General features: G+C 40.6%; 1 protein-coding gene across 3 annotated transcripts in view; it reads right to left on the minus strand.

Moving 5' to 3' along the window:
- Nucleotides 1–17,593, minus strand: part of Gosr2 (golgi SNAP receptor complex member 2) — a 20,670-nt gene extending 3,077 nt beyond the window's left edge. Inside the window, exons 1-5 of one of the 3 annotated variants that reach the window (XM_010637445.2) lie at nucleotides 17,493–17,593; nucleotides 8,978–9,042; nucleotides 6,599–6,704; nucleotides 5,647–5,779; nucleotides 2,239–2,379 (exon numbers count right to left, since the gene is read on the minus strand). In XM_010637445.2, coding sequence (XP_010635747.1) covers nucleotides 2,239–2,379; nucleotides 5,647–5,779; nucleotides 6,599–6,704; nucleotides 8,978–9,042; nucleotides 17,493–17,521 — 474 coding nt within the window. In that variant the 5' untranslated portion in view covers nucleotides 17,522–17,593. Of the gene's footprint in view, nucleotides 1–2,238; nucleotides 2,380–5,646; nucleotides 5,780–6,598; nucleotides 6,708–8,977; nucleotides 9,043–17,285; nucleotides 17,426–17,492 lie in introns of those variants that run through there. The other 2 variants (XM_010637444.2, XM_019209484.2) reach the window with 2 other exon arrangements.
- Between the last annotated feature and the right edge of the window lie 5,462 nt (nucleotides 17,594–23,055).

The following is a 23,055-nucleotide window of genomic DNA, read 5'->3' on the forward strand; positions in this document are numbered from 1 at the left end:
AAAAAAAGAAATTCACTGAAGTGTACAAATGAGATCTGAACACTTCAACTGTATATAAATTAGACCTCAATAAACAAATTTAAATTTAGACTATTTTAAGTTAAATAAAAAACTCTTCCTTGGATCCCTAGCTCAAATAATCCTTGATATTAACCTGTTTGTAGAGTGGAACCTTCAGAGATTTTACTGTGTGCAAATGTGTGGGTCAAAGTCTGTATTTACAAGAGGATTTGAAGTGGGAAAAAATGGAAAGACAGAAACATGACAAACACAATGACCTAAAGCCTCTTATATAAATGTCACCACCACCACCAAGAGTATTTTATTCTCAAACCAACAGCACAAATGATCCAGCCTTTCCTTCCTTACTCCTTTCTAACTTTTAAAAGCACATTCAATTTCTCATAAAGTAACAAGTGCATAAGCAAAGATGGGGCAGACTTCAAGTTATTTATTTACACTGTACTTGAATGGATGGAACTAGCTTATAGCCCACATTAATTTTCTTAATGAACAGATATTAATGAGCAACAGAAATGAAAGGGCAGAGAATCAGGAGTAACAGGAGGCATAATGGACAAGAATTCAGAACCAACATTCTTCCCAGACAAGGATCAACAAGCATGATGAAGGACTGGAGATGTGGCTCAGTGGCAGATCACTTGCCCAGCATTCCTGAGGTCCTGGGTGCCATACCAAACATCACAAAAAATTTGTGGGGGTGTGTGCAGATATCACAGGTCAAACTTGTCAGGAGACCAAGATGATTTTTTTTCACGACAATGAAAAGGAGACTTGCATAGACCTTGCCTACCTCTGAACATGCAGATTATTTCATCACACAAGGTTCAAAGACCAGGCTTGTAAAACCACGTGAAACTGACCATTAAATTTCCAAAAGTCTATCTATTTTTAACACAAGTTAGTCCAAATCAGGGTACTCTGGCCCAGTTCCTTCATGCTCTCTCCTGCATTCCTTTCAAATTGTTTAGGCAGAAAAATTCCCTAATGGGCAGGAGGAGGGAATCAAGAAACAAAAGATAGGTAGTAGGAGGTGAGCAAGAAACCTTGAAGAGTCAATCCCCAACCACCCAGAGAGGCTTCCAAACACTCCATCTCTGACAGAGGTACATGATGCCAGACTTCAGCAGGAAGCTAACATTTGCTCTGGCAACAGCTCTAACCCCGACTGCTGTTCTTCAGTGTGACACGGAGCCTTGTCCTAAAAAGGTGATCCATTTTCTGAGATATGGAAAGGGAGAACAGCAATTCTTTATAGAAAGGGCAGGCCAGTCAACATGTATCTGTTTAATGCAAGTGGCTGTTCTCAAAGAGGAACACCCAACAGGCCATCTGAATGCTACAGATGTCAGCAGGAAGCCAGTGTCACCACAGCTTGCCTGACCCTCTCCCTGGTAAAGATGGCAGGGACTGTTCAGAAATGTGCCAGAGTCCTGTGAAACTGACAGGCTCAAAAGATCCAACAAAAACTAAGATAAAGCTCATGCTTCTGAGTGACTGTTTCTCACAGCTCAGTGGCTAGGAGTGCTTCATTCCAGGGGACCACACCCTGATAATAGACAGAGCCCACACCCCATTAACCACCAGGGCTGACTCAGGAAAAGGGCTGAGTCTGAAACATCACCACTGACATCAGAGTCTGTGTAATGTTTCTGTAAACCACTCCCAAGGGGTCAGAGTTTCAGCAGTACCAATGGGTCAAGGGCTTCTAGGAAAACCCACAGCTAAAGAGAAAGTGACAGTCACTGGAAAGCAAGCAGATCCTATAGTAGAACTTCTCAGCCTACTATTGGTTCCTCAATTCCATGGAGGTTCAGTACACAGGGAAAGACAAGAGAGGCCATTTAATGGCTTGTTTCAAGCTTTGGTAAAGGAAATTTGGTTACCTTGGGGCTTACAATAATTCACCCTCAACAGGAAGGATCATAAACTCAAGGTCTTTGTCTCATCAAAATTTGAGGTCAAGCCAGACATGGTGGCACACGCCTGTAATCCCAGCACTCAGGAGGCTGAGGCAGGAAGATCACTGTGAGTTCAAGACCAGCCTGGACTACATAGTGAGTTCCAGGTCAGTCTCAACTACATAGTGAGGCCCTGTCTCAAAAAACCAAAAAAAAAAAAAAAGAGGACACATAATCAAAATATAAAGTAGATTCCAAACTGTTGGATGAGGCCAAAACAAGAGGCCTTCTCCCTGTTCCCCAGCAGGGACCACACCTTCAAAGTCAGCCTCTGGGCCCTCAGTCCCTCCAGAATACTGTGCCCGCCTCCAATAAGGTCATCCATGCTGTGGTGAATGTTGTGCAGGGAGGAGTTAAACTGCAGTGATTCATCCATTGGTATGGTGGTGTCGGAGTCCTGTGGAAGGAACACAGGCACTTTATTAACTTGGCTTCCTAGTTAACTCCTGGGAACCCACATCTGACCACTCTGCCTTTTGTCCAAGGCCAACCCAGAACAGCCAGAGGGAATGATGTAAGAGTCAGAGAACCCAACATGGAAGAAAGAGCAAAGCAATGGTGCGAGGAGGCCTTCATTCACACAGAACAAGTTTCTCCAGAACTGTCACTCTCCAAATGAGTTCTGCTACACTAGTGTCATTAATTTCTGACCTTGTATAATTTCCTCACTTAAGAAAAACGATTCCTGCTTCTCGGCCTTTTGGCTAAGATCAAGTGAAGAAAAACGATTCCTTCAGGATTTTGTTGGTTTTTTCCTAAAGGCATTTTCTGATTACTCACTAGGATAACTGTTCCAAATGTTCCCTTACTTGGCTTCCCCTTAATGTAGCATTAAATGTTTGCTTTATTCTTTTGCTATTTTATCTACAGCTTATCCCTCTGATTAGACTGAGACTAAGGATCACAGCAAACTTCTACTGAAGGCCTGATTACGTTCACAATGGAAATACACTCCTTAGCAGGCAAGAAACATTGCTAAAGAAATGAGGGGGCGGGGGGTACAGGTTGAATATACCTTTTCTGAAATATTTGGAACTAGAAATATCTCAGATTTCAGAGGTGCTCAGATTTGAGTATTAAGAGATTTTACCAGTTGAGTAGACTTGATATGAAAATTCAAAATGCTGTTTTGGATTTTGGAGCAGTTTGGATTTTGGACTTTCAGATTAAAGATGACCCATCTGTACTAATCAAGTGCTTTCCACTTCACAAGCTCATAAAGCTAAACTCAGTCCTCACTCTATGAGGTCAAGTGCTTTTCACTTCACAAGCTCATAAAGCTAAACTTAGTCCTTACTCTATGAGATACTCTAATTATTTCCATTTTACAGATGAAGAAACTGAAAGCCAGAAAGATGGAAGAACTCATCCAAGATCACATAGCTCGTAAGAGATCTAATGGGGCAAGAGTCCTAGGACTGAATGCAGTATCTGCTGTTAATCACAGTGTAGAGAGAAACAGCAAGGCCAGTCCTGATGGTTGTCATTTCATATTTAAAGTGAACTGTGGACAGGAGAAAGTCATTACAGTGTAACAGTGCTGTCCTTCTCCTGCTTCTTGATGAGAATAAACTCCTACCAAGCCATGCTGTTTTTACCACTTGAACCCCAATTTCCATTGGCACAAAGAGGTTAAATGATTTCAATCATCCCAGCTAACACTGAAGTGTCTTAGAGGGAAGAGTGATGTTTACCAATTTTCTCACACACTTTCTACTCTCCCAGCATTTTAGAGTTCTGCATACAGTTAAGGCTTAGTGGGTCAAAAACTTCCATGGGCTGGGGATTTTGCTCAGTGGCACTGTGCCAGCCTTGCAAGCACAAGGTCCTGAGTTTGATCCTTGGTACCGCAAACAAACAAACAAACAAACAAAACCCTCTAGTATTTGTTTTTGTTTTTTTTTTGGTACTGGGGATTGAACTCGGTTATTTGTGCTTGCGAGGCAGGCGGTGGAACCACTGAGCTAAATCCCTGGCCCAAAACTCCAGTATTTGAAAATAATAAAAGACAAGCATTTATTGAATGCCTTTTATAAACAAATCTTTCTTAGCTAAATAAGGATTAAAATGAATAATTGATAATATGAAATAGGAAGAAAAGGTCTGGAGAGGTAGGGAAAAGGAAAAAATACAAGGAAAGGAAAAAATGGAAACAAAGTCTTTGTAAAAAGGGAAGGGTGGAGGAGTTAAAGGGAGGGCAGGGGAATGGGGAAAAAAATAAGAACCAGGATACATCATGTAAAGGTACAAGTTCCTAATGATAAATGTAAATGTACTGAATACCCAAAATGTATCAATAAAAGAATTTAAGGAAGAAGACAAAAAAAAGCTAATAGGTAATTGGCCAGTAACTCCCAGAAAACATGTATCACAGCTCCAGATGGTAAAATGTCCATAAAAAAGTTTCATTTGATAAGCCAATGTTTATTAAGATCTACTATATATACAGCCTCATGTAAGAAAGACAAGAAACAAAATAATCCTGAGAGATTATCCGTGGCCTAAAAAATGCTTGAATGCAACAATGTAGCTATCAAAAACCTATACTTTTTTTTGGGGGGGGGATTGCTGAATGAATTCAAGGCTTTGCACTGGGTTATATACCCCCCCGCACCCTCCCTGTACTCCTGTCCCCCTTGTGAGGCAAGGTCTCACTAAACTGCCTAGGCTGGACTCAAACTTGTGGTTCTACTTCCTCAGCATCCCAGAATGCTGAGATTACAGGCATGTACCACCACACTCAGCCCTATACAACATATTTTAGTATGTTTCATAGTATACTAAATTTTTGAATGGTTAATCATTGTGACTTCACTGCTTACCCTAGAAAATCAAAAACTATGTAGAACTATCCTGGCACATTTTGAAAAGCTTACTGCAATGCATGGTTGGAGCAATAAGAGTTAAGTATCTGCAAAGTGGAAAATGATAGGAATTCTAATGACAGGCTTAGAAAACAGGCATCTCTCTAGAAAATAATCCCTTCAGTAAGAAACAAAATATAAAAACTCCCAAACCACCACATTTGGTGGAATGTATTACACAGGACACAGAAAAAGGCCCGTATTTCTACAGTCATCCACTTTCAGGGAATGATCCTACTAAGGAGCCAGGACAATAGGATCTAAGAAATCAAACACGAAAGCCGAAGAACAAGCCATTTTCAAACAGATTCAAGTCAAACAGGTCATCTAACACTACACATCTGTTAACAAATTCCTCCAAATTGCTGCCCAGACCAGAGGCAAAAACATTTTAATGCATTTGACACTGGAACCACACACATACACAGCACAATGGCAATTGCCTGGAGGCAGCTTTGAAATGCTGCCTTCCCTACAAATGATCTAAGTTCTAATCATCTGTCTCTATCTGATCACCAAAAACATTTAGACCATGTGAACTTCCACCTCTCTGCCTCGGAAAGTCAAACCAGGTTATTTTCACCTCTGCTGTTTCTTCCATTTAACTATTTCCTCTTCAAGGTTACTTGATGGAAAGAGAAATTCCTTGTCTCAGCCTGGTCTCTGTGGCAACCCACAAAGGCCCTTGTCATTTCCATCTGGTCTTATCAGTCTGTTTCACCCCCAATGCCCAGAAGATGAAGCTGAGCTGAGCTGAGCCCAAAAATCTGTCATGTGCCCCACGACCCAGACTTACTTACATTAGTGGTGAAGGTACGAGACAGAAGCTCCTCTCGCTGTCTCTCCTGCTGCTCCTTGGCATAGCGCCGATGTTGGAAGTTTCTAAGAGCAGTCTGCAGGTGCTGGGCATCATACTTTAACTGGTCTACTCTCCTGCAGTTGATGGAGAGACAGATTAAATTCCAGGAATCTAAGGAGGTACAATTTGAGGAAGCCAGGCTGTGTATCCAGGACAGATCTTTTCTTACCCCCCAAATCTGATGTAGACCAGTGATACTGAAAGTGAAGAAGTAGACTGTGGTTAAAGTAGGTGCTAGCACATAAGAATCCAGCAGCTTTACTTAAATATGTGCTGGTCTCTGATTCTAGATGCACAACAGGGAGCAGGTGACAGGAAGCAGGTTTGATGAATGCTTCCTGACCTTCTGTGGATTATATCACTCTCCTGGAAGAAGCCCAGGGGCATCTTTGAGGTAAAGAATCAATGAAGTTCCATAAAATTTTGGGAACAAGGGCTGGGAGTAGAGGTGTTGAAGGCGGCTTCATTGTAATTTCCTGGTATAGCATTAAACATCAGATCAATATTTCATTACAAATAGATTGATTCAAATGATGATTTAAGAGTAGTTTCATTTCAACCCAGTAAGACCAAATAATAAAGCCATATTGCTTGCCAGCATTGGGTTTCAAGAAGCCACGGGTCTGGTCAGAAAAACCAAACTGGAGGTAAAATTTCAAAATAACACCAGAGGGAAGAAATCACAGGCCTGTGAGCTACAAATCTATAGGCTTTTGATTTTGGGGTGTAGCACTCATAAAACTGTGCCCTTCTGGAGGAGACTTTATTTTTACATAGTCTCAGTTTTTTTAGTATGTACATGGATTTTTGGGATATTCTATAGTCTCCCCTAGGAGAAAGGCCTGCCTTGATGGACTTAGGATAGCACAACCATGTCAGAGGTCAGTACTCACAGTTTGGCATTCTGCCTTTTATTAGGAGGCTCCTTGCTGGACAAAATCTCCAGGCGTTCTAGACGGCTGAATACCTGGTCTATGCTTGCTTGTATTTCATTTTCTACTACTGTACAAAAGAGAAAAAAGAATAACTGCTGGAAAAGAGATAATGAACTTAAATTAGGATGATAAATCAAACTTATTTTTCCATAAAAGCTAAAAAATACATATTTCAAAGGGAAAAAAACCACATATACAAATGAATGGAAAAAATTTAAGGTATATTATTAATGTGTTTTTATATGTATACATGATACTTACAAGATATGATAAAAATACATTGTTTTGGGCTGGGGATAGATAGATGGATGGATGGATTGATTGATTTCTTGTGATACCAGAGATCAAATTTGGGCCCTTGCGCTTTCAAGGCAGGCAGTGGAACCACTGAGCCAAATTGGGCCGGGGACTTAGCTCAGTGGTTCCACCGCCTGTCTCAAAAGTGCTAGGTCCCAGGTTCGATCCACAGTACCAAAAAAAAACAAAACAAACAAAAAATTATTTAAATTTTTAGAGATTTATTACAGTAAAAGGCACAATGTCATTAATCTTTCTTGAAATACTCCTGCTCCTTTTAAACGTACTTATTTCATCACTCTTGCCACTTCCTGAAGTCGTTCTGGAAGTTCTTCTTCATAAATGTCTTTAGTTGCACCGTTGTAGCTATCTGAATGTCCTGAATCAATTCAAAATGTTTCTATTTCATGGTCATTTCCACTTTGGGAAGAGCAAGAAGCTGCATGCTGCCGGATTCAGGGAAGTAAGGTGGACGAGAACACACTGTAATATTTTTACAAGCCTGCCTTTCCCCTGGATGGCGTCGGCGGCAGCATTCACTGTATTCCTGATCATGCCTCATAAATATATGAGAGATGGCTTTCACAACTGTTTCAGAAAGTGGCAAGAGAGCAATGAGTAAAGTGTGTTCCAAATGAGAGGGAATATTCTGAGGGGGATCAAGGGCAACGGTGTTTCACTGTAAGTTCTCCTATTTTTTAAATCATCTTTTGTGTGTATACACACATGTCAATTTTTTATAAATTAAAAAGTATATCTATAAAAGTAACATTTAAAAATTGCCCAAATATTTTAAGCTTAATTTTCTGATATAGACGTTTTTCTTTTGAGATTGGTCTCAAAGATTATAAGCACCTAATAAAAAGAATGCCAATTGAATTCCCTAAAGATATAAGGTTAAAAATTTTTTAAATAAAAATGAAAAGCACAAAGGAAAGAAAAATTCATATGTAAACATACAGAACAATGTTCACCAAAGGCTTTATGTAATAAGCAGTGGGCTGAGCTGTTAGGATTCCCTAAAATTGACTAAGAATCATTCAGAAAAGCCCAGGGAAGAATCCACAGAGGTAAAAAGATAGGATAAATATGTTCATTTTCCATATTCCCTTTGATGAAGACAGTCAAATTGACCTCTTTTCCATTTCTAATCATTTAACAATGAGATTGTTGGAAGGGCAAACAAAGTCCGATGGACAGAAACAGAACCAGGCACAAAAGAAAACATCTAGGCTGCTTCTTGACCCACCTAGAAGGGACAGCAGTAGCACTGCCCCCTCCCAGGCCTTCATACCTACAGTGAATATATGCTACTTAAATTAGGATGCCATGGGGTCCTGGGGAAAGAGAAGAGATTCTTTAGGACAGAGGAGAAAATGCAGAAATAGGCATGGCATGAGCCAAGCAGTGAACTGACAAGAGCTCTCTGGGAGTCTGTATGGTTGACTCAAAAAAGAGTCCTTTTCTTGGAGCCAGGTTAAAAAAAAAAACTCCTCAATTCTCAAAAAGAAATCATGGTGTGGGAACTACACTAATTAATAATGCTATTCATCTCTCAATAATCCTTCTAAAAAGCCAGAGCTCTAAGCTCAGAAATGTCCAATATAAGTCAAACATCTCTGAATTTTTATGGAGTGCATTCCTCTAAAGACTAGGTAATTAGATTAAGACAGATGGGGGAAAGGACCTCCATCCCCATACAGCCATGTCAGGTTGAGTGGAAGGGTGATGGGGGATAAGAATTGGGATTCCAAAAGGTACAATCAGGGCAATCAGTGACTTTGCCATAGGGTTGTTTGTTGTTGTTGTTTTGTTTTTTGGTACCGGGGATCAAACTCCGGACCTTGTGCTTGTGAGGCAGGCGGCCCAACCACTAAGCTAAATTCCCAGCCCCTGCCATAGGGTTTTTCTTTCTACCCTACCAACAAAACTCATTCCATGCTAAATTAAGCCCCCAAGGCAGAATGCAGTCAGGAAACCCAGCCCATTAGCACCGTGTCATCAGAAAAAGGACTCTGGTCGCCATAGTTAATTACTCACAGTGCAGAGACTGCTTGTCTGCTGTCTCCAGGCGTCCCATGTGAGACTGGATCTCGTGGACCTGCCTATCAGAGGACGAGAGAGGAAATGAGTGAGACAGGAATAATCAAGAGTGTTGTAGTCAGGAAAGACAATTTTTCTGATGCCAACATATAACTGATTTAAAATGACAGCCAAGCTGAACTGTAAAATTTGTATGTGATGCTTTAGGCCATACATTTTGGCATGGTTTGTAATATATGAATTTCTAATATGTGAATGCTAATATTAATAATAATACTTATAAGTAGCATTTAGTGAGTACTTGCTATATCCAAAACCCTGCTAAGTCAATAACCCTATGAGTAAAGCACTATCATTGTCTTCACTATTAATAAGACAACTGAAACCCAGAAAGGTTATGTAACTTTTTCAAGATCATACAGAAAGTGATAAACTCAACCCAGATCCAGCCAATCCTACTTTCTGTTCTATGACCCAATGTGCTGAGCCCTGGTCTGTACTGCAAAGAGTCAAAGGGCAAGGGAGAGATAAGCCTTGTCCTTGAGAAACAATGTAATTAGGAATGACAGCTCAGATAGACATGAAAAAGTCCTGAGAAGATTTACGAGAAAACCAATACACATAAGCGTAAACAAACAGAAAGCTGAGGAGATATACCCAGTGGTGTGAGGCAAAGGCTTGCAAATAGAAAGATCAGGGCCAAGAAAGCATAAGCTGGGAAGTCTGTGGATGGAGGTAGTTCTGAGCAACACTTTGAAGAAGGGAGGCATGATTTAGTGGAGGAAAATGATATGTGAAAAGGTCTGCAATGCATGTCATGCTATACACTGATTGGCCCACTTGAAAGAGCGTCAGTTAGAGTAGAGGATGAGACAGGAGTTGGAGGAAGCTATTTAGAGGAAGGCCCTAAAAGATAGGAATTTCCCATTTGGTAAACATCTTTCCCTAAATGCCATCTCATTTGGAGACACAACATGGTCCCAGTCATCAGGAACCAGAACCCTGAAAGCTTCCAGTGCCTGGCCAAGGTTAGCTTCAGAACCCTTTCTGGGGGTTCCATCACTAGTCCTTGTAATACAGCTTATGCCAGCCCAAACAATTGCCTCCTGGTGCTTATGATCTAAGCAGCCCACATGGAAGGGGCCTCAATTCCAAGCCTCCAGGGAAAAAAGGGTCAGCAATCCTGCTCCACTGTGTGCACTGCAGACTGTGACCACAAATTTACCAGTGCCAGCCAAGAGCCCAAATTTGATTTCATCTGGCCTCTACTCTTTTCCTGGGCTTCAAAGTATGTCCTAGAAGTACCAGGAATCATCTAAGGACTAAGTTTTCTAAAGACTTCTAAGTCTCTAAGGACTTCTGGAGTATGCCTAGGCAAGCCTTGTAACCCTGAGAAGTAACTAGAAATCGCTCCTAGAGTCTCAAGACTAGAAGGTTGCTTTAGTAAGGTAAGTCAGTCTAAGGTATTTTAGAATGGGTGGGTGGGGGAGATATGGAAGGTGACACAGGAATGCAGACTGAGGTAACTACCATATGGAACATCTGGAGCAGGGTAACCATAGGAATAGCTACAGAAGACTGAATGGAAATATGGATGGATAGAAGAATTAGGGCTTTATAGAAGGCCTGGATGTAGGTAGTGAAGTAAATTTGCAACAGTGACTTAATAAAGTAAATCAGAAAGGTAGTGGCAGGGACAAGGGGGGGGGTAGCACACAAAATATAGCCAAGACAACTCTGAGGAACTATTTGGAAGGATAACTTGTTTTACCTGCTTTTTTTTTTTGGTACTGGGGATCAAACTCTATCTGTTATTAACACTTATTACAAAGCCATAATGGTAACAGTGCAGGATCAAAGGACAAAGAAAAACCCTAACCCCCAGACCAAAAGCAAAGAAGAGGGCACCAGAAGCAGTCATATATTTGGGAACTTGGTGACATAAATCAGTTGGAAAAGAATGGACTACAGGGTGTAGCTCAATTGTAAAGTGTTTGCTTAGCATACATGAGATCCTGGATTTTATTCCCAGTTTCTTGAAGAAAGAGGACGAACAGGCACAAGGGGGGCAGGGGATGAGGACTAGGAAGAGGATGATGAGAAGGAAGAGGAGGACAAGAGATTACAATAAATGCTGATAGTTCATTTTGTTGTTCACATGGAAAAAAGACACCTCACTAAACACACACACCAAAAAAACTCAATATGGTTTAAAACCTAAATGTAAAAGGCAGTTTTCAAACTTTCTGAAGAATACAGGTGTACAAAAATGACCCTGGGTTTAAAAAGAAATTTTTTGTTTGTTTGTTTTTGAGACAAAAATCTCACTTTGTACTGCAGACTGGCTTTAAACTCACTGTATAGCCCAGGCTGGACTTGAACTCACAGAGACCCTCCTGTCTCAGCCTCCCAAGTGCTGGGATTACAGGTGTGAGTCAAAATGCCCAGCAAAGAAAGATTCCTTATAATAAATCCCAACTTCCTCCTCAAAACCCACAAACCATAAAGGAAAGGATTGACAAATCTGACATTAAAACAAAAAAATCCTTTGTACCAAAGATACCATAAAGTAAAAAAATAAAAACATGATTCCTGGTACCAGGAAAAGAAAAATAAAAACATGAAAGACTGGAAGACCCTGGCAGCAAACACAGGACTGACAACAAGAATATGTTTAAATAACTGCTAAGTCAAACAGAACAATTATTTAAATGAACAAAGAGCAAATAACAAAAAGAAAACCTATATGATCAATTAATATATAAAGAAATGTTCAACTTTACTAGGAACTCAGTAAAACACAGAAACAATGAGATCATAGCTCCATCAGGATAACAAGCAAAGTTTAAGAACACACACATTAACGTGAATGTAGGGGAACAAGACCTCTCATACCTGGTTGGTAGGATTATAAACTGGTAAAACAATTTAACAGTCTTCTGATTATATCTAGTAGAATCAATATGCGTCTATTATATGACCCAGAATTCCACTTCTAGTAGTATGTCTTAGAGATTCTGGCATATATGAAGGAGACATATACAACAGTAATGTTCCTCAAAGCATTTCTGTATAGGCCCACAACCTACCACCCACAATTCTGAAATCCAAAAAGTTCTGAAAAACCAAGCTTTCTGCAAACTAATTAGATGGTAAAAACTGACCAGACATGAAATCTATGGTTTTTGTTTATGCCAGTGTAAAATTTCACTGCAATTTCTCATGTATCCTGTATTGCCCTTATGCTGAGGATGTTATATTGCATAAGGGTATATATACTACATTTGTTTCCTAAAAGCTTAAAGAGAGCTGAATTCCATAGTAATTTTTAAATTCCTTAAGCATTTCAAATAAAACTCTCTGCATATACATAGCAAACAAACAAACAAAACTGGTAATAATCCAAGTATTCAAGAAGGAAATTAGTATTTCAGTTTAATTAAACTATAAAGCAGTTTAAATAAAAGACCTAGATCTATTCACATTAAAATGGAAAATAAGAATCTTTATGGTAAGACAATATTAAATGAAAAAAACCCCAGCAGCATATCAGTACACACACAAATAGTAGTAAAGACTGCATGTGGATATACATATAGGAAGAATAAAATCATAGACAAGAAGGACTATCTCTGGGGCTGAGAGAACAGGTGCAGGATCTTTTAATTCAACTTCTGCCTCTCAGTCAATAATCTGAAGCATGTGTATTAATGAGTCCTGACATATAGGTTGTTCCTATTTTTATGTTTGAAATACTTCACAAATAACTAAATATAATGGGGCCCCACCCCTCAGGCATTAAGAGTCAATCGTTTGCCAGTTAAGTGGCACACATCTGTAACCCCAGCTACTCAGGAGACTGGGGCAAAAAAATCACAAGTTCCAGGCCAGCATGGACAACTAGCAAGATTCTGTCTCAAAACAAAATACGCAAAAAAGCCTGAGGATGTAGATCAGTGGTAAGCCCTGGGTTCAATCATCTGGACTTGGGAGGAAAAAAAGGCAATGGTTTAATGAGGACCATCATTCACACATTCATTAAATAAGTTCGATATACAGTCAACGGTCTGTAAGAAATGAAACTATGGGTATGTCAACAGTGGGAAAAGACTGATACACTGAAGATGCTTTAGTAATTTCATGAGGCACTGGTAGTTTCTCATGATATTTTATGATCAATACGGCTTCATCATTAATATAGATTGAGGGAATCATGGAAGGCTATACAATTATACCCCAGACATAATAGGAAATTTTTCTAGCATTCCATGACAGGGCTGTCACTGACTTTTACGTTTTGTAAAAAAAAAAAAAAAAATTAATAAAATGATTGTATGCACAAGAAGTTCACATAGGATTATGTGCTATCGTGAGTGGTTAGGATATTCTATGACAAAACAAGTATAAACACTTTTCATTTAGGTTAGAAGAGTAAAATGAACTTTGTCAAGGATGAAAAATATTCTGTCTTTAGATTAACATTTAAGTCAACTGCACAAATATAGACTAACAATTCTGGAAGCCTCCTGTTAAAGAAACAAAGGTTTTCCCCAATAAAAGATGAACAGGATGATTAGGGAAGAGCTTGGAAGTGAGAAGAATAGTCCAAAGAGTTTATGAAACCAAGTCTCTGGGAAAAGAAAGAACAAACCCACTAATATGGAGCAGCTGGTACAGAGTTGGCATATTAGGAGGAGAAATCAGCTTATTCCTTGTTGCTGCTTCTTAAGGGAGACCCAGAACCATAATGTACACATTTTAAAATGACAGATTTCAACTTGACATAGGAAAAAAAAAACAAGCACAATTATAAACTGCCTCTTCAAGAAAACAGGAGAAAAAAGAGCCCCTACAGGTTTCAACACAGGGTACATGGATAGTCTTGGGTTTTATAAAGGTCTTCCTGACCAAAGACAAAGTAAGAGTAGAAGATTTTACTAGTTTCTTTCAAGTCTTAAGTCTATAAGGACAGCCGGGCATGGTGGTGCACGCCTGTAATCCCAGCACTCGGGAGGCTGAGGCAGGAGGATCGCTGCAAGTTCAAGACCAGCTGGGCTACAGTGAGTTCCAGAGCAGTCTGAACTACATAATGAGACCTTGTCTGAAAAAACAAAAAACAAACAAACAAACAAAAAGTCTATAAGGACAGCAGGAGAGATGATAATAATACCCTAACAACACTCTGGCTGCCTTTGTAGTGCTGTTTTTTAAGCTAAAAAGGATAAACTTTAAGAATCTCATTTGATTTCTATTTGCTTTGAATAAATTAGAGAAGGTATAGCCAATGGCATGACTCCAAACTTTATTTCACGCTGAGGAGAGATAAATGCAAACAACACAGCAAATACAAATCACACAGTGAAAACTACAATTATGCCTTAATGAGAAATCAGTTTCAAACCGAACCAGTAGTTCAGACAACACACTCACAGCTGACAAGGTGATACACAAGTACAACCTGGGAGCAGAGACATAAGAAAATCTTAGCCTTATTTAGCATGGGGTCCACTGTAAGCTTAGGTGATAATAAAACAGGTAAAGAACTACCAGGAAGCAAGCAAAGAGCACTGCTGCTCCTTTTAAAAATGGCTTACAGGGCCGGGATTTAGCTCAGTGGTTCCACTGCCTGCCTCACAAGTGCAAGGACCAGAGTTCGATCCTTGGTACCAAAAACAAAAAAACAAAACAAAAATGGCTTGCAGAAGATGTAGGAAGAATTTTAAATGGAACTTCTCTTTAAAAGTCCATAAAACAGGGCCAAGGATTTAGCTCAGTGGTTCTGCTGCCTGCCTCTCAAGTGCACGGTCCTGAGTTCGATCGCTGGTACAAAAAAAGTCCATAAAACTACCCAACCAAGCACAGTGACTTTCTATGCATGCTACCTCTGACTAAAAGAAGAAAACAGGGTTTGGAAGTTAAAGGTTATGTACAAACTAAGGGACACTAGTGAGTCATTCTACTCCTTGATGCCTCCATCTCAACTATAAAATAGGGGCAGTAATGTTAATAATGTTTTAAAAATTACAGGCCCCAATGCAATATAAAAATGCTGTGTAACCTACACAGCCTCACATAAATTTGCTGTTGTTTTTACTTTACTTGAAAGTAGCAAGACCTACCTAGTCATTTTTACATCACCCAATGTGCCTGTATATTTAGCCTTTATGTCACGAGGAGGCAAAATTGAAAAGGAAAAACATGATTGTGAGATTACAGTTTTTTGTTTTTGCACTGGGGATCAAACTCAGGACCCTGTGCTTGTGAGGCTGGTGTGGTGCCTCTGAGCTAAATCCTGGTCTCGTTTTGTTTTGTTTTTTGAGACAGGGTCTCCCTATGTAGTTCAGGCTGGCCTTGAACTCACAGCAATCTTCCTGCCTCGGCCTCCCCAGTGCTGGGATTACAGGCTTCTGCCACCATACCAGCCAGAGATTACAGTTTATTTTTTATTTATTCATTGTTCAGATAGTTCAGGAGTTTTCAAAATATGTTACTTTTAGCCAAGTGTTTGGTACATGCCTGTAACCTCAGTAGTCATGAGGCTGAGAAAAGAGAATCACCATGAGTCGGATGTCAGCCTGGGCTAAAATAGTGAGTTCAAGACCAGCTCAAACTACATAGTGAGACCCTGTCTCAAAAAGAGTCAAAAGAAAAATAGATACACTGCTTTAGAGTGCTGACTTAATTCCAATGTATGTTCATGAACGTGGCATGAGACAATCACAAATTGGTTCAAAGTTCTAATTAATATGCTTGGTTACTGTTATATCAATCTAGCAAAATATTAATTTTAAGGCACTATTAAGTCCACTGTGCCTTGCTATTATAACACAATATTTTAAAAAGCCCATTTCTGTAATTTTTATATTAAGAATAGAGCTCCCAGGATAAAAGCAAATTCCGTCATTACAAAGTAGTTTCTTCAGTGTCACCCACTCAAATCAAACATTTCCTCACCAAAGTAAAAAATAAACTCATAAGCTTAGAAAATGAAAGAGTAAGGAGAATCATTGTCTTATTCCTAACTTCCATGCATTTCTTTTGTTGTGAACTCACTATAGAGGATGACTGCCTATTTTATTCTATTTCCAAGCTTGAGGTATGTGTTTTTAAAGTGTTTTCACCAGATGGAAACTACAGCGCACATTTGAAAGCTCTTAAAATAGAATAGGTATAGGTATACTTCAAAAAATTGAAAACACACTAAAATAGATAAAGCAACATTCATTACAGCATTACTTTCAATAGGTAAAGGGTGAACCCACTGAATCCACGTCCATCAACACATGAGTGGATAGCATGTAGTGTATAATGTACAACAGAATATTATTCAGCCATAAAAAGAATGAAATTCTGATATATGCCATAACATGGATGAACCCCCTGAAAACATTATGATGACAGAAATAAGCCAAAAACAATAGTGTAATAATCCTACTTACATAAGGTATCTAGAAAAGATAAATTCAGAGACAGAAAGTGGAACAGAAGTTACGAGGGGTTTTTGGATAGAAGAAATGGGGAATTACTTCTTTTTTTTTTTTTTTTTTTTTTTTTAGACAGGATCTCACTATGTAGTTGAGACTGCCCTGGAACTCACTATGTAGCCCAGGTTGGTCTCGAACTCAGAGCAATCCTCCTGCCTCAGCCTCCAGTGCTGGGATTACAGGCGTGTGCCACCACGCCCGGCGGAATTACTTCTTATACTTCTTAATCACTACAGTTTTGGGGTGATGACAACGTTCTGGAAATGGATAGAGGTGATGTGAACTGCGAATGTATGCGTCATTGAATCGTACACTTAAAATGGTAAATTACTCTGTGTGTGGGTATTTGCCATGGTAAAAAATACTACTTTTCAAAAAATAGGACAGGCACGGCCCCCATTACCATATCCAACTGCCGTACATAACTCAGCAAGTTCCAAAAACGCAGAACAATACGAATAAAGGACACACTAAGGAATGTAATGTATGAGAAGCTAAACCAAAATTCTGTATTTCCTTCATGGTAAACTGTAGCCAGATATTAACAATAATGAATGCTACTGCGTAACAAATTCTTTGTACCGCAAAAACATGGCCTTTAGTACGTATCAAATCTGAATAAAAGTACTTTTCCTATGATCCTTGACTCGCCAACAAAACTGAACTATGGGCAGAGACAGCGCCTTCTACTTGTTATCTGCCTTATGAACTCTTATCAAGCCGGAGCACTGAGTTGGCTGGTGATGGGCAGAGTACTGTAAGCTGCAAGTGCTACTATCCCTTCATCCAGTCTATTCAACAGGTAACCACGGCTTACAAACCCGAAAAGCCATTCGGTCCCACGCCGGCGCGCCCCAGGCCGGACTCTCGGTCTCCCGCCGACCTGGGCAGAGAGCCAGGATTTGAGAACTTCCAAGCGGCCCCGGCGGAAGGGCTCGGCCCTCGTACAGACAGACGCGCGAGACCCCAAACCCAGCGAATGGCCTCGCCTTGCCTAGACCCTGCCCGCTCCCCGACGCTGCCCTCACTTGTGCGTTTGCTGGTACAGCGGCTCCATGTCGCCAGCCGACGGCCGCAATTCCGACCTCCTCGGAACACGTCCTCACATCCCCCTTTCCGGCTTCTGACTTCCGGCTTCCGGTCGCAGGACCCTCCCTCCCAGACCTGTTAGGCGCGCCCGCGAGTGTGCCGTACTTGCGGTGGTTGTGAAGTCGGAAGGGGAACAAGAGACGAAGTCGGCAAAGGGAAGATAAGTGTAGCTAGATGTTCACCCTCACGGCAGGGAGGCGGAGGGCAGGGAATGTAGGTTTTTGCAGAAGCCTCGCTTCACTTTTGAGTCAGGTATTGGTTAAGACAGTCGCGCGCTGCGGGCGTGGGGTCCTTAGAACAAATATTAATTGTGGATCTGGCGAGTTCGCAGTTCGCAGGGTTCCCTGATACCTCTGCAGTCTCGAATTTATTGGGTCACTAGCCCGCCCATCTTCCTCTCTTTTCCATTTGTCTATCCAATAAATCTACACTGAATGAGTACTTAGCATATGTCCTATGTGATGTGGGGAAAATCCTTACCCTCAGAGAAAGTATGTACACAAATATTCCAAGGTAGGAAATGCTAAGTGACCCCAAAAACTGAGATTGCTTTTGGGAGGAGATTCGGGAAAGACCCGAAGGAAGTAGCATTTGAATTGGCACTTGAAAGTACTTGGACACTTCTGACGCTTCATGGACCCATTGCGTTTCCATCATCCCAGGTTTATCTACGGTTCCTTCCACGGAGATATTCCTCTCCTTTTGTCAAGTTAATGCTTCTATTTCCCTGTATACTGGCTCTCTCCCACTTTTGTGTCTCAAGAGGACATTCTTTCCCTAATATTTGTTTTTCCACGTATTCTCATATTCATTGAGCATCTACTATGTGCCATGCACAGATATCAGAGTCTTTGGGGTGGGTCAATTATATTCTTAAGTGAAATTATCAAGTAGCATATAAGCCACCATTGATACAAGTGCAAAAAGGGTTCATGGACTAAATAGTATATGAATAGGGCCTTCAAGAATCAATGAAGTTTTATCCGAATGTAGGGGCGCACACGTGTAATCCCAGCACTCTGCAAGCTAAAGCAGGAGGATCACCTTGTAGTTCAAAGCCCGCCTGAACTACATAGCGAGACCCTGTCTCAAAAACAAAGAACTACCCCCCAAAAAATCAATAAAGTTTTAACAGTGTCTTACATAAATACTAACCACTGTGTTTCTTGTATTGATCCGGTAGAAACGAAAAGGCGGGTATTTGGGGCTGAAGGAATATCTTAAGCAAAGGCAAACAGGGAGGAAGAACTTGGATCTCCTACGGTTGGATTTAAAGGACTTGCAGGCAATAATAGCATTAGAAGTTTAGAGCCAGATGGGGGACCTTAAATGTCATGCTTAGTATTTTATTTGTAGATATTTTTTTCTTTCTATAGGTAATAAGCTATCAGAGGTTGGATAGAAACAAATTTCTCGAGGAATTTTTATGCCTGTGATTTCCTTTTGATTCTCACAGCATCCCTTGTGAGGTGAGGAAAGCAGATAAAAAATTGAAATCTAGAAGATCTCTTCCACCTCACAGTCTCTTAGACTTTTTGCCTGTGCTCATGCCTTCCTGCAAATAGAATAAAACTCCGTCTCTCCATCTTGCTGCATTTTTGTCTTTTATATCATTTCTTTTTTATCATATGGCTAAATCATTTGGATAATTGATAACTTCTTACCTTCTTTGTGGATGACTTGGCCGTCAACCTCTCTTTCATTCTACTAGAATTGTTTTCTAGGCTTGTTGAAGCCCACCTGGCTTATTCCAATGATGTCCTTCCATAGATCATCTTATATTGTGTGTTCATTGTATGTTCATAGTATGTATTAAGCACAATTCAAGGGCTGAGGTAGGAAGATGAGTAAGACACCATCTTGCCAGAGAAGTTCCTTAATGTAGTGGAAAGAAAATTTCTACACAGATGATTATAATACTCTGTGATCAGTATGAGCTATAGCTAATTAGGAACTGAGGGATTAGAGAAGGATATTTAGCCTAGTTTGGGGATTCAAGAAGGATTCAGAGAAATAATGCTGGAACTAACTTGAAAGATAGGCCCCATGGGGAGAGCAACCAGCAGAATGGAAAGACATAAGCAAAAGCAGAGACATGATGAACAGGGAAATGACAAATAGTTTCATATTGCTAGAACATAATGTACAAAAGGACTAAAGGTGAGACCAAAAATATAGACTGTGGTCAAGTCAGTCTAAGGAGCTTGGACTTAGTTTTTTAGGTGGTGGGGAACTGTTGAAGGATTTCATCCTCTGGAGTTACACGAGCAGATTTACATTTCAGGCAGATCACTCCAGCTACAATCCAGTAGGCCCTGTGGTTCAGGGAAAGTGAAATTGGTTAAAGGACTATTTTATTAGTATTTAATTGATGAGGGATCCTCTGGGAATTGTGTGTGTGTGTCTGTCTACCTGTCTATCTGTTTATCTTGGCAGGTCTCACTAGGGTTTGTGGGACCCCTGACAAATAATTTTGAAGGCCTTGGCTTTTCAGAACCTGTATGTATCAATCTATGTGGTACTTCTTGCCCCTTTACTTCCCCATACCATTTATTTAGTGCAGCTTATATTATTATTCATGATGCTACATCATTCTTCCATGCCCATGAATACTGGCGTCCATGCTTTGTTAATGATGAAACTAATGGCAAGTTTGCCTAAAGTATGAAGGAAAACATGAATAAAAATTTACCAGCCAGAATTTTTTAGTGTAAGTGTACAGCAACACATCATCCAAATGTGTCTTCCCTTGATTTTTTTTTTTTTTTTGGTGTTACTGAGGTATTGTAACCTTCACAATGAGCCACATCTCCAGCCCATTTTAAATTTTTTTTTAATTTTGAGACAGTGTCTCACTAAGTTTCTAAGTTTCCCAGGCTGTGCTCAAACTTTTGATCCTCCTGCCTCCTCCTAGAGTGCTGGAATTATAGGTGTACGCCACCATGCCAGGCTTCCTCTTGAATTTTTAGGCCTTAATCACTGCACTCCTGGAACTTAATCATTTTCAGTGTTGACTGCACCCTTGATTACCACACACTGAAATTGGTTGGAGCAGGAAGAGAAGTCCCATTCGTGCAGGGAATGCCTGGCCCTCACCTGGCATAGCTTAAGGCCATCCTAATAGTTCAGGATGTCACTGTATTGATGAGAGGTAAGAGAAGACATTGATCATAAAAATTAGTTGGCATCCTGAAGTAATAATCCCAAATGGAAACAATAGACAGGGCTGCTTCCATAGCTGCACGTGGTATAAAACCTGTAGGGGGTTGGGGTGGCCACCCCATACTAGCTGGAGGTGGGAAGCTCCATGCAGATGAAGAATGCTGCTACTCTCACTATTCTGGCATGATGTGGGGCAGAGGCAGCACTGTGGTCATTACTGACTGGCAAAACCCAGACAGATGGCTCAACCCCTAGGGTTGGTGGGAGACTGACAGTAGCCCAGAATCCTGAACTCCTGTATCCAATGTGAATGGAAATCTCCCAAATGTATCGAGTCATTACCATTCTAATGTGCCAGGGATCTTGTTTGCCTAGGTCTCAGAGAAACTGTATAGTAGAATAACAGTTTCGTGTTCTTCGCTACTGCTACCATTGAGAAGTGGAGTCTAGTTCCATTCCCTTGGAAGCTAAGAACACACACTCTTTGTGATCAGGTGCTGCATAACAAACTATATACTTCAAGATTCAGAGTCTTTAAAATCATCCATTTTACTACTTTTCTTGCTTTCACGGGATGGGAACTCAGGCAAAGGCCCAGTTGGTCAGTTCTTCTATTTCATGTAGTTCCAAAGTCCAGAAACCCTAAGACCTTTGAGCTTCTGCCCTGCCTTGTGTAGAACCCAGTTTGAACTCTGAGCCACCATGGAAAAAGTCCATCTGGTCTGAGGCCATCATGTTAGAAAGGCCTTGTGTAGGAACTCTGTTCAACATTTCTGGGTGAGCCCAATCTTTCAGCCATTCCCACCAAGTGAAAAGGCATGAGCCCAGCCACTCGGTACCTTCTATGATAGTCTGCCTGCTTCCTGAATCCCACCACATGACCTCTGTAGACTCTACATGAAATAAAAGAATGGCCGATTTAGCCTCTGCTTGGGTTTTTGTCCCATGAAGGCAAGAAATATGCTAAAATGGATGATTTTTAAGCCTCTGAATTTTGAGATAGTTTGTTATATAGCATTAGACACCTGACCTCAAAGAATTTATGATCTTAAATAATTTTTTTTTCTTTTGGTACCAGGGATCAAACTCGGATCCTTGTGCTTGTGAGGCAGGTGACAGAACCACTGAGCTAAATCCCCAGCCCTAAGAATTTATGATCTAGTTGACAAGGTACAGAGATTATTTGTTTTTTTTTTTTTGTTTTTTGGTGCCGGGGATTGAACTGGGAGCCTTGCGATAGCAAGGCAGGTGGTGAAACCACTGAGCTAATCCCCGGCCCCCAGAGATTATTAATAGTAACAACGCAAGATAGTGTATGAATATGAATGTATGAGTAGTAAGGACAACTGAGGATGCAGGAAAGGAAGATATTCCTTTGGATTATGATGATGAAGGAAGGCTTTCCAGAACAGGTGTGATCTCAGCCATATCTTTAAGTACAAGAAGGATGGAGATGTGTAGAGAGGCAACCCTGAAGTGTTCCTGGAAGTACAGAAGTAAAGCAAGAAAGGTGGTGGCAAGCCCAGAGAGTAGTTTAGGTAGTTTCTCTTGGCTGGGGCAGAGGACTTCTATAGTAGAGGAAAGTGCAGCTATAATGCTGAATTAGCTAAGTTGCAAATAGGAAAAATGCTTTGTCCCCATGTTGTGACATGAGATCATCCGGTGGGCTTTGGTCTTCAGGTAATGGAACAAAACACTGTTTCCAGAAAATCAACATAATAATTTCACGTCTCTCTTTTATTTGAACTTCAAGAGTTGCACCTGTGGTCCCAGAGTTCCAGGATTTGGAACACCACCTCACACTTAGCCCATTTGTTTTCTTTGTGGTGTGAGCAACTTGGAACACATCCTCCTAAAGAGGATTCCTGGTCCATCCATCTTGGTGAAACTTAATTCCTGTGTCTTAAACCACTTGGGTCTCCATGTCTCTCTTAATCAGATTGCATAGAATAATTTTTCCACCCCTTCTACCAAACCATTGAGTATACCCTCTCTTCCCTCATCCTGCTTTCCCCTGGTGTGTCTTGTGATCCAGTTTTCCCCTGAGCCCTGTCACCCCTATTGTCTGCTGCACTTGTACCAACGTGCATGTGCCACTTCGCATGATTAGTGTCCACTGTAATTATGTCTCACTCTCCCTACTGAACTGTAAGAGCTGGTTAAGCCCTCATCATCGCTCAGCTGCTCCTTCAGCTTTCTATGCGTCATCTTCAGTGTTGCCCAAGAAAACCTTTCTAAAACACAGATTTGATGTGCTCGATATGGTAAGCCTTTTGATAGCTCCCGATGTCTCAAGGACACAATAATACATCCTCATCCTGGGAGACAGAGCCCTCCTTA

This window comes from Fukomys damarensis, unplaced genomic scaffold (genome assembly GCF_012274545.1).
Source record: "Fukomys damarensis isolate Sample0158 unplaced genomic scaffold, DMR_v1.0_HiC HiC_scaffold_23, whole genome shotgun sequence".
In the NCBI taxonomy this organism is placed as follows: domain Eukaryota; kingdom Metazoa; phylum Chordata; class Mammalia; order Rodentia; family Bathyergidae; genus Fukomys; species Fukomys damarensis.